Source organism: Triticum urartu, unplaced genomic scaffold, assembly GCF_003073215.2.
Source record: "Triticum urartu cultivar G1812 unplaced genomic scaffold, Tu2.1 TuUngrouped_contig_5993, whole genome shotgun sequence".
Taxonomy (NCBI): domain Eukaryota; kingdom Viridiplantae; phylum Streptophyta; class Magnoliopsida; order Poales; family Poaceae; genus Triticum; species Triticum urartu.
The window spans coordinates 1-11783 of record NW_024116715.1 but is presented as its reverse complement, the minus strand read 5'-3'; the positions used below and the strand labels follow the sequence as shown (position 1 = coordinate 11783).

The 11783-nt window shown below is 39.5% G+C and overlaps 1 protein-coding gene across 1 annotated transcript; it reads left to right on the top strand.

Moving 5' to 3' along the window:
• The first annotated feature begins 6 nt into the window (after nt 1–6).
• Nucleotides 7–8840, top strand: LOC125529984 (villin-3). The gene is made up of 23 exons (XM_048694400.1): nt 7–16; nt 1336–1457; nt 1763–1862; nt 2181–2249; nt 2343–2585; nt 2700–2877; nt 2961–3093; nt 3225–3387; nt 3645–3792; nt 3893–3993; nt 4167–4322; nt 4715–4783; nt 4868–4936; nt 5037–5174; nt 5316–5444; nt 6232–6379; nt 6504–6514; nt 6598–6738; nt 6831–6956; nt 7048–7113; nt 7414–7732; nt 7819–8051; nt 8142–8840. The coding sequence occupies exons 2-23, from the start codon at nt 1402–1404 to the stop codon at nt 8253–8255; spliced, it is 2910 nt and encodes a 969-aa protein (XP_048550357.1). The 5' UTR covers nt 7–16; nt 1336–1401; the 3' UTR covers nt 8256–8840.
• Nucleotides 8841–11783: the final 2943 nt, after the last annotated feature.

Below are 11783 nucleotides of genomic sequence, written 5' to 3'. Positions count from 1 at the left end.
GGGGTCCGCCAGTAAGGTATGTACGCCTCTGTCTGTCCGCGTGTACGGGCGGCGATCCCCTCCCGTGATTTGCCGTGTCAACGAGGTCGGGGTCCGGCCTGATCTGCCACCACCGACCCGCTCTGAATCTCTCCCCCCTCTCTGCTAGTCCACCGCCGCCTCCTCGCCGTTGCTGTCCCCTCTTCCTCGTCGCGGCGCCGCGTTCCTGCTCTGCTGCCCGCAATGGCCTAGGCTGTACTCTGTTAAACCCCATCGGCCTGGATCCATCTCTCGATCCGCAGTTTCCGGGTCCAGATCCGCCGCTCCTGTTCCTCTGCCGTGCAGATTCCGCTCATTAACCGCCACTCCTCACATGGTTTGCCCGTCAGGAACTCAGGACCGCGCCCGGAACAGAGATGGTTCCGTCAGGAGGATTCTGTGCTAAGGAGCTTCTACAGGATCCTCGTGGCTGGCTTTTGTATTTACTATACTGAGATTGACGTGGATGGATTGCTTGTCAGATCCTAGGATGCCATGCCTGGTAGTGACTTGAATTTTGCCTTGGAGTTGGTGCAAACGGCGACAGATTGCTTCGTTTGACTTTTCTTCGCTGCGTTGATGAAATTTGGCATCTGGAATGGGCATACTTTCTGGCTTCAGCACAAGGATATCCACAGCCTGGCGGGGCGACGATTAGGCGGATTGAAGCAGCTTCATTGAACACCGGAGATGCGTTCACAGCTTGCCTGTGTTACAGACACATTGCAAAGGATGCCCACTTCTGTCCGGAATAATTCAGTGAATTTTAGCAATTGGATATGAGCATCTCTTAGTGTATGCTTGAAGTCGGTTGACATTGGATCTTATTGTACAGTACCTACACGATCTCAGGAGATGTAGCTTGTTGTTGGAGCTGCAATGCATTGGAGCTGACCTGAAGCTTAGCAATTGCCAACTCTTGTTGTTGGAGCTACAATGTATTGGAGCTGGCCTGATGTTTAGCAATTGCCAAACGTTCCAAGGATGTTCTTCTTGTCTGCTGCCCGCTTGCCCCTATTATCTCAAGCTTTTGGTGTTGTGTTTCTCTCGGTTAACTTTTTGAGTAGGAAACAATTGTATGCTTTTCTATTCATCTGTTGTTTGACTCATCTGTGTTTTTACTAGCTATCACTAAAGTAGTGATCTAAATGCTCTTATATTTCTTTAAAGAAGGATTAATATATATATATAAATGTAGTTTACACTCTTATGGATATTCTTCTTCCAGATTTTATAAATGGGCTTGCCCTGAGCTGCAAATCTTGTGTTGTTGCAAATGGAATTTCAATCAAGTTATTTATGAATTTCTGTTTTCAGCACACCTTCTCTTCGCTCTTGAAGCAAAAGCCAGGAAGGACTAGTCCGCCGAGATCCAGGGGTACTATGGCGATTTCAATGAGGGATGTAGATCCTGCCTTTCAAGGGGCTGGTCAAAAAGAGTATCCTTCAGTTGCCTATTTCGCTACCGGCTTACATTGTCATTTTCACTTATCTTTACCATATTGTTCTATCCTACGAATGTTATATATCTCCATCTATCATTACTGTCATGCACAATAGTTTTAAATTACCGATGCATACCCAGTAGGGAATGTTTAGTACACATAGGTCAGCTTCATGTTTGATGAATGGAAGTCTGCGAGAAAACATTGCACTGGAAGTACGTGAATATGTTAGGTCAACATTGTGTTGAAATTGCTTACATATAGGTTGTCCCTGCATAGTTATTCTTAACAGCCCTCAGTGGACTGGAAATATGGCGGATTGAGAAGTTGCAAGCCGTTCCTGTTCCCAGAGAATCACATGGAAAATTTTTTGCAGGAGATTCCTACATAATACTAAAGGTACTACCACTCCTTCTCAAATTATAGGCGTGCCCAAGTCCATGATTAGTTCTGTTGTGCAGAGCTGTTTGATGTCAGCAATTCAACTGGTCTCATCCCTTCATTTTTATAAACTTGTAACCTTACTAAATATCGATTTATCCTGCATCTTTTCTTGCCATAATGATGTGATCCTTTATACTTGAAGGAATTATTTCCCTTTTATTTTTATTTATTTCTGCATATTATGTATGCAACATAATAATGTTGATGCTAATGTCATCACCGTAATAATGTTGATTAAGACTAATAATTATTTTGTCATTGTCACTGGAACAGACAACTGCCCGTAAAAATGGTTCTTTTCAGCATGATATCCATTATTGGCTTGGTAAAGATACCAGTCAGGTATGCTATTACATTTTAAGCTTTCATCCTTTTTGTCGATACCCTAGCTAATGAAATAGCAAACTTATTTGTTGCATTTTAATTAATGAACAGGATGAATCTGGTACAGCTGCAATCAAGACTGTGGAATTGGATGTTGCTCTTGGCGGACGTGGTGTTCAATACCGTGAAGTACAGGGAAATGAGACTGAGAAATTTCTTTCCTACTTTAAACCCTGTATTATACCAGAGGAAGGTGGAATTGCATCTGGTTTCAGGCACACTGAAATCAATGAACGGGAGCATGTAACACGATTATTTGTCTGCAGAGGAAAGCATACAGTCCATGTCAAAGAGGTGGATACTTTTTTCTGTGTTCCCTGTAGTTTTTTTCTGAATGTATTTGTCACTCTGTTCTTTCATGGTGATGACTACCAAATATGTATGTCACATTGCGCTTTTCCTCAACAGGTTCCTTTTGCAAGATCATCACTCAACCATGATGACATATTTATTTTAGATACAAAGTCCAAGATATTCCAATTCAATGGATCGAATTCTAGTATTCAAGAGAGGGCTAAAGCCCTTGAGGTTGTGCAATATCTCAAAGACACCAACCATGAAGGAAAATGTGATGTAGCTGCAGTTGGTAAGTTCACTCTTCAGAAAACACTTCTTAAATGGACAAAGTAATTTTCTTCTTCCAGGATTATAATTTACTCTTTCAAACAGAGGATGGAAAGTTGATGGCAGACGCTGATGCTGGTGAATTCTGGGGTCTCTTTGGGGGATTTGCTCCCCTTCCCCGAAAGACCTTTTCTGAGCCTAATGGAAAAGATACTGCTTTCCCTCCAAAGCTGCTCTGGTAATATATCACTGGAAATAAATCCCAGAAATTTCATTTCTAATACCCAATGCACTCTCTTCTAAACATGTGGTTCTGTTGTGTATCTGTTTTCCCTTCTGATACAATATTCCATTCTTTGATATTTTCAGGGTCAACAAGGGCCAAACAGTTTCTGTGGATTATGAAGTTCTAACAAAAGCGCTGCTAGATTCAACAAAATGCTACATTCTAGATTGCGGATCTGAAATTTATGTCTGGATGGGTAGAGAAACAGCGCTTGAAGATCGGAAACAAGCAGGATTGGCAGCTGAGGTAAGATTTTCTCCTTTCTGCTTCTGAACAGGACGAATTTGATGGTTGCTGATAATTTACAAGCTCAAATTAATGTCATGCCATACATTATTCAGAAATTCTGGTTCATAGCCATATTAATTGGTTACCACAACTTAAGAAAAGATAGACATGCCATCACTATGCTGATGTACCAAACATTTTGTTTCTGGAACTGTGGCGGCGTATTGCTTTGGTTAGGCCCATTTTTCCATGATGGTGTATTGTCACTTCTGTAGGAATTACTTCGTGAAGGAGATCGACCAAAATCTCACATTATTCGTCTCATGGAAGGATTTGAGACGGTTATATTCCGATCAAAGTTTAATAAATGGCCCAAGAAAGCTGAGGCAGTTGTGTCAGATGAGAGCAGAGGAAAAGTTGCAGGTTAGCATTGATGGTTATTTTTGTTATTAGTCACGGTTATTATTGTTTATTTTCCTTTATCACTATTAAAACTTGTTGACACATCAATTTCCTTTTGTAGCCCTTCTTAAACGCCAAGGATTTAATGTTAAGGCTGTAGCAAAATCTGCTCCTGTGAAGGAAGAGCCTCTACCTCAGATTGACTGCACAGGGAACTTGCAGGTCAGTTGAATTTCCTTTTTTGCTAATGGTTTTGTGACCAGACCTAAAACAGTTATTGCTGTCGCATTCTTGTTTGTTGGAATGTTGTGAGAAAAACACTTGTACCATGGAACAAGATTGTTGCTAAAATTCCATTTCGACATACATAATCTGAAGTTGAGTAAGTCTTACAGGTTTGGCGCGTAAATGACAGTGAAAAGACTTTTCTTTCATTCTCTGAGCAATGCAAATTCTACAGTGGAGATTGCTATATCTTCCAATATAGCTACCCTGGTGATGATGGGGAGGAATGTCTTATTGGTACTTGGTTTGGAAAAAAGAGTATTGAGGTAATCTTTAACATTTACTATCTTTTGTAGTAGCATGTTAGCATGTTCCTGAAACAGTAATGCTTAACAGTCATCCAAATGTACTGGATAGATGACTGATTAAGAGGAATCAGTGAATATTGAGTTATCTTGCCTCCCGGGTTTGTTTTCTCTTTGTACAGTAGAGTATAATCTACTAGATTTATGACAGCAATCACTGTCCTTTGCGAATTTGGAATTTTCGCCATGCTGTGCAAACCACTACTATATCAACGATGCCTTCGTGCTATTTTAAGTGCAAATGTATTTAGCATTCTTTTGTATTGAGAATATGGGGGTGCCGCATTTGTATTCTCAAGCTCTCAAGCTGGTGAATAATTATCTAAACACATGTTTTGTTTTGGTGAGGACAGGAGGAGAGGGCTGCAGCCACTTCACTTGCTAATAAGATGGTTGAGTCTCTAAAATTCCAGGCAGTTCTGGTAAATAAAAATCAGCTTTGTTTGAGACTCAAATATCCGTAAAATCTTGCTTGACTCTCAATCTCAATAATCTGGTTATCACAGGTTCGCCTTTATGAAGGAAAGGAGCCCATTGAGTTTTTCCCAATATTTCAGAATCTGGTTATATTCAAGGTCAGCCTTCACTAATTTGTTTGGTTAAGCTTCACTGTCCTACTTTTGTCAAGACACCTTTCTGCTGCAGACCTTTACTTTTTTTTTTTGGAAAAACCAGGGTGGTGCTAGTACTGGGTATAAGAAGTTTGTCTCAGAAAATGGCATTCAGGATGATACATATTCAGAAAATGGGGTTGCACTTTTCCGGGTTCAAGGTTCAGGACCAGATAATATGCAAGCAATTCAAGTTGATGCGGTACTTTCTGTTTCGGTCTATCTTCACTGCACAGGGCATTATGTTTATGCTATGACCACTTCTTTTTGTAACTAATGCTATGACCACTTCTTTTAGCCCGTATTCGTACATGTTTAACTATGATATGGCTTTTCTTACCAGGTGGCACCATCCCTGAACTCTTCGTACTGTTACATACTGCATGATGGAGATACGGTATTTACATGGATTGGGAACCTAAGCTCGTCAATGGACCAAGAGCTCGCTGAGAGGCAACTAGATGTGATCAAGGTATGACTTATGGGAAATGCCCTTCAATATAATCATTTCATGCAAATGCATTTGATCGTTCATGTAGCTGTTGCCACATCAACTTGATCGACTTATATTCAATATGACAGTTTTTTGTTTGTCAACCGTACATAACTTAAGTGTTCATGATCATCAGTGCGATTAAACATTTTTTAAAATAATATGGATACTATAGTCACTAAAATCCATCATGTCATGTTAAAATTATTCATATTTTCTTGTTTCTTTGGTACATGACTATCTTGTACTCCCAGCGTATTAGATTTGTCAAAAGTCAAACTTTGTAAAGTTTGAACAAATTTATATTAAAAAATATCAACGTCTACAATACCAAATAAATATAATATGAAAAATATGTTTCATAATGGATATAATTATATATATTTTGTATTGTGAATGTTAATAATATTTTGTGTAAACTTGGTCAAACTTTGGAGTTTGAATTCAGACAAACCTAATATGCAGCGTAAAAAGAACGGAGTGAGTACAGTGTGATTTACATATTCATGAAACATAAATTATGTTTCCTGATTTTGCTGGTGCTTTTTCCACAATTTTCATGTAGTTATTGCAGTAAATATTCGCCATCTGACATGTGCTTCCTAGTCATATCTGGCCAACTTCAGTATCACCTTAAATGCATGTTGTTGTGGTAATGTATGTTTGTACTTTATGCTAGCATGGTTTCAGTTCTGATTGCTCTACACTATCAATATACGAAAACTTCGATTATTCCCATCCTTCTCATCCAATATATTATGTGCAGCCAAATCTCCAATCCAGAATGCTCAAGGAAGGATCAGAATATGATCAGTTCTGGAAGATACTTGGAATAAAATCCGAGTACTCCAGCCAGAAGATTGCAAGAGATCCAGAAAGTGACGCTCATTTATTTTGTTGTACTTTTTTGAAAGGTAAGAAAGCGTTTATAAAATTTCTCGCATCCATTTGTCTTCATTATCATTCAGTATGTAATGTGCTTATCTGTGTTTTCCTTTTGAATTGGTATTCTCTGTGGCGTACATTGGGCTAATGAAGGGGTGCTTAAGGTGAGCAATTCTAAAGTTCATATGTACTTTGACTAAAATAAGATAATGTGATGAAATTTAATGGCAGTCGCCTGATATTGCAGGTTAGAGAGATATTCAACTTCACACAAGATGATATGATGACAGAGGACATATTTATTTTGGACTGTCATTCATGTGTATTTATATGGGTTGGACAAAATGTGGACACAAAAATACGTGCACAAGCTTTGAGCATTGGAGAGGTACGTTATAATTTCATGGTTCTCTGTGTGGAGAAAGCAAATTTCCTTTTTTTTAGTTTATGTTGGATTCATAAAACTTACTTTTCTGCCAGAAATTTCTAGAACTTGACATTCCAATGGAAAACTTGTCACGAGAAACACCACTTTATGTCATCAATGAAGGAAGTGAGCCCCAATTTTTCACCAGGTTCTTCACTTGGGATTCTGCAAAAACAGCCGTAAGCCTTTTCCTTGTAGGTTTGTGTGTTTTCTCTTCCATGTAACTTCAGGAGCTAACCTCATTGTGTTTTGTCTTATAAATTGTCTCAGATGCATGGCAACTCATTTGAAAGGAGGCTGTCTATATTGAAGGATGGAATAAAACCAAGAAGAGATGTAAGATTCTGTACCTTCTGATTTTTTTAACCTCCTAAAGTGTCTCTCAACCTGGTAAGTTAGATGGTTGTGAACAAAGGCTAGCTTGACTGCATCTGCATGTCCAGCATAGCTATTATATATTTCTCCAGTTATTGCAGCATTCCCCATCACGTTTAATGGACACTTTGTATTGTGTATAAACATACTAGGTGACTGATTGGCCTTATCAGGTGGCAAATGCATGCATTTTCATCAGCTCAATAGCCAAATATTTTTTTCTCTTAGAGTAAGGTTAACTCTTGGTTATATAATTTGCAGAAACCTAAAAGAAGAACAACAACATCATCGCACACTGGAAGATCAAGTGTGCCTGATAAATCTCAGCGGAGAAGTACGTCTTTCAGCCCCGATCGTGTGAGAGTTAGAGGAAGGTCACCGGCATTCAATGCATTGGCTGCAACCTTTGAGAATTCAAATGCCCGAAATCTATCAACCCCTCCACCAGTTGCAAGAAAATCATTTTCGAAGTCTTCCTCCCCTGATCCTGTAAAGCCACCCCAGAGAGCTGCCTCGATCGCCGCAATGTCTGCTTCTTTCGAGCGGCCTAGACAAACTCTGATACCAAAGTCAATTAAAGGTACGCTAACATCCTCAGCTAGTAGTAGATACATTTCTGCGTCGCAAGCACAATTCTCTTACCTGCTATGTTTTTTTGATGTCAAGCGAGTCCTGAGGTAAAGAAACCACAATCTGAAGCAAGCAAACCTAAGCCAGAGGAAGACGCCAAAGAAAGTACCCCTGCTGTGAAGGATGGGCAAACTGTGACTCCGACAATACAGGAAGATGTAAAGGAGGATCAGCCCGAAGACGAGGAAGGGCTTCCTACATATCCGTATGATCGCTTGAGGACATCTTCAAGCAATCCTGTCACAGACATTGATAGTACCAGGCGTGAGGTACGCTGCTGCTGCTCTTCTGACTGAATCATCTAATCCTCATCCAAACCTAACAGTCTAACACTAGTACACTGGCACATTGCACTGCAGACGTATCTATCTTCGGCAGAGTTCAGGGAGAAGTTTGGCATGACAAAGGAGGCTTTTGCAAAGCTACCAAAGTGGAAGCAGAATAGGCTCAAGATCGCACTCCAGCTCTTTTAAAGTCTTCTGCTGTCAAATATGCAGCAGTTAATGTCTGCTTGGTGAAAGTAAGGACGGCGAGATTGTTTTTCAAAGGCAAATCTCAAACACGAAGATCTCTCTCGCACATGTCGTAATGTTAAGAAGAGACATCGGTAAGTGTAAGCCTATCTGGGTCAAGGGGACCCTTCGTAGGCGTCGGAGGGGCTGGAGCAGTGAGTTTTGAGCTGCCCATGCCCTGGAATTGTGTGTTGTCCACTGACGAATTCTCCATGTCGTGTGTCGGGTCACTGCATTGGTGGTCCGGTCACACACCCTAATTCTTTCCTTTCCAAGGTCACCGATTTGGTTGTGAGCTTGCAATGCTTTTTCCTCGCCCTCTTTGAAACCTCACCATTTGTTTCATTCTTTCATGCTGTGTATGGTTTCCTGACACAAATAATTATGTTACATATATGGTGTAAGAAGTTAGGTGATGGGATGGGTCGGGATGAACGCCCCTTATGTTGGAAAATCCAGGCGATGTACGGGAGACGGGCGTCTTGCCCTTGGAATTTGATCTTTTAATTGGTAATTAGTTATTCATGCGTGCAAATTTTGTCTTTATGATTCCTGCGTGCAAATTTTCTTATCAGATTCTGTGGTTTATACTGTAAGACGTGGACAGCGGCAAAAAATATATTACTCCATCTGATCGATATTACTTCCATACTAAATAAAGTTGTACTAAAGCAGTGGCAAATCATATGAAGGGAATATTAATAAGAAAAAATAGTCCCAGACAAGCTGAGCGCCGTCCTGGGGGCTCCTATACGGCACATACCGCGCTGCGAACGAAGCCAGCCGGGTTTTTTTAATCTTCTTTTTCTTTTGTTTTTCCCTTTTCTAAAATAATTTTGGATATTAAGAAGTTCTAAATTTCAGAAAAAGTTGCTAATTTTGAATAAAGCAAACAATATTTCAAAACAATATTTATGGTTTCAAAAAGATGTTTGGGAATTCAAAAAATGTTCATGAATTTTAAAAATGTTCATAATTTCAAGAAGTTTTCACGGTTTCAAAAGAATGTTTGCGAACTTTAAAAATGTTCATGAATTTTTAGAAGATGTTCATGATTCCAAAAAATTACTCTTGAAATTAAAAAATGTTCATGAATTCAAAAACATGTTCATGATTTAAGAGAATATTCACAAATTTCTAATATATGTTCATGAAATTTAAAAAATGTTCGTGAGTTTTAAAAAATGTCCATGATTTAAGAGAATGTTCACGAATTTGTAAAAACAAAACCACGATTTTGAAATAAAATGTTCATCACTTCAAAAGAGTTAATGATTAAAAAAACCACGAATTAAAATATTTTCGCAAATTTAAAAACAAGAATAAAAATGAAACAAAAAAATGAAAGAAAAGAAAAACGAAAAGGAAACAGAAAAAGGATCAAAAAAGAAGAAGAAAAAATGGAATAAGGAAAAGAAAGAAAAGGCCGAAAGAAACAATAAAAGAAAAACAAAAAAAACCCGGTTCAAGGAAGGTTCTAGAACCTTCCCAAAACCGGTTGGGGGTGAAACCCCGAAAAGGGCCGGAGCACAGAAACAACAGCGTGCGAAGTGGGTATGCGCTATGCCGCTTGCCACTGATCTACGCGCTATATCAGAAAGGCCGTCCTCTTGGTAAGGCCTAGCAGATATCAGAAATGCCGTTTTTGCACCGTTCATCATGTACGGTTACAGGCTCGCGCCACCAAAGTTCAGCTGTGAACAACATCCGAAGCACTATCTTAAAACCGTTTATCTCATGTTAAAAAAATGTCCATGTGATTTTTAAAAATATTGGTAGCATTCAAAAAATGTTAACGTGTTTAAAAAAAAATGTTTATACAATGTAAAAAAATGTTTGCGCAATTTAAAGACAATATTTTACACCATTAAAGAGTTTACGTGACAGTTTTAAAAATGTTCATGTGTTTCAAAATATATGCTCATGACATTTTTTTTATGTGGCGGTGAGGTCAGAGTAGAAGACATCTTAAAGGGACTGATCACCTTGTGTAAGGCCAAGTAGCGTGCGACAAGCTTATGTTCTCCAACCTCTCCTTCTAGGAGGGGCGCAGGGTTGCATTTTCTTCGGATCCGTTATTACACTCTTACAGTAAGTATTTGAGTTCTTTTATGACTAATGTGAGTTTTTGACCTTTTACACACTTCCACCTATTCATATTTTGCTAGCCTATACGATACCGTGCATTGCCCATTCTCACTCGAGACATGGTGCTAACCGTGGCCGGTATATCCAAACTCTATGGAAGAACCCCTTGTTCTCATGTACATAAAACACCTATCTCCTCAAAACATCCATATACTACTTACTATTGCATTTTCATGGCCATTTCGAGATATATTGCCATGCAACTTTCATTTTTTACTTTACTAGATGACCCATTACGTCAATTGACGCAGAGACCAACTGCATTCCAGAAGTTAAGCAAACTATTTGAAGGATTTTGTCCTCAGTTTTGTGCAAATGATTATGTTCATACTATATTTTTATTTTCCCTGACAATGATCATTGCGCATGACTTTCTTTGACGATTTGTTTTTGACAAATGACCTGCTGCATCATTGGCGTAAAGACCAACTTCTGCCCAGAAGTAAAGAATTTGAAACATAAAATGAAAATTAAGTGAACTATTTGAGGAAACCAACTACAGCCATCGACATAGACCAAATTTAGCAAAGAAGCGAAGCATCTAATACCAGCAAAAATTTAGGTTAGCTATTTGAAGGATGTTTCCCGTGAATGGTCTGCAAGTGAGTATGTTCGTATTGCATATGTATTTGCCTTTGTATATTTACCAATGAAAATGTTAGAGTTGTGTCGAATATAGTGTACAAGGTAGGTTACAGTTGGACTTATAGTAGTATTGTGTTTAGATAGGATATGGAGTCGTGTCCTAGTAGGACACTTGTATCCTAGGCCTCTCATATATAGCGGGGCTAGACACACGGTGTAACATATGCCAACATAATAGCACCGGAACGCAGGGGAAGCCGGCGGCATGTGCCGGTGTCCAGGGCGACCGGGTGCGGTATTGTGACGGTGTTGTGACGCCCGGATAATCAAGCTATAGTAACCTCTGCTAATGATGCCACGTCACCACTCTTACTGTTGTAAACCTCGCGATGATTCAATCCCGTTCGAATTCAAAATTCAAAATTAAAGCAAACAATAAAAGTTTTTCAAAATTTAAAACAAAAGTGTTCGGGAGATGCCATATTTTACATAAGTAAATATGGTGTAATAAACACAATTTTATAAAATGCCTAAGTATTTTAAATAAATAAAAACAAAAAAAGGAAAATAAATAAAAGAAAGAAACTAACAAAAAAAGAGAAGAAAGAGGGAACCCCCTCCCACGGCCTACTGGCCCAGTTGGCCGGCCCATTCGGGCGCAGGCCCAACCGGCCTTCCCCCCCTCCCCTTATCCATCCCCCCCAAACCCTAACCCACCCGATCCCCACTCCCCCCCACTCGCCCCACCCCGCCGCC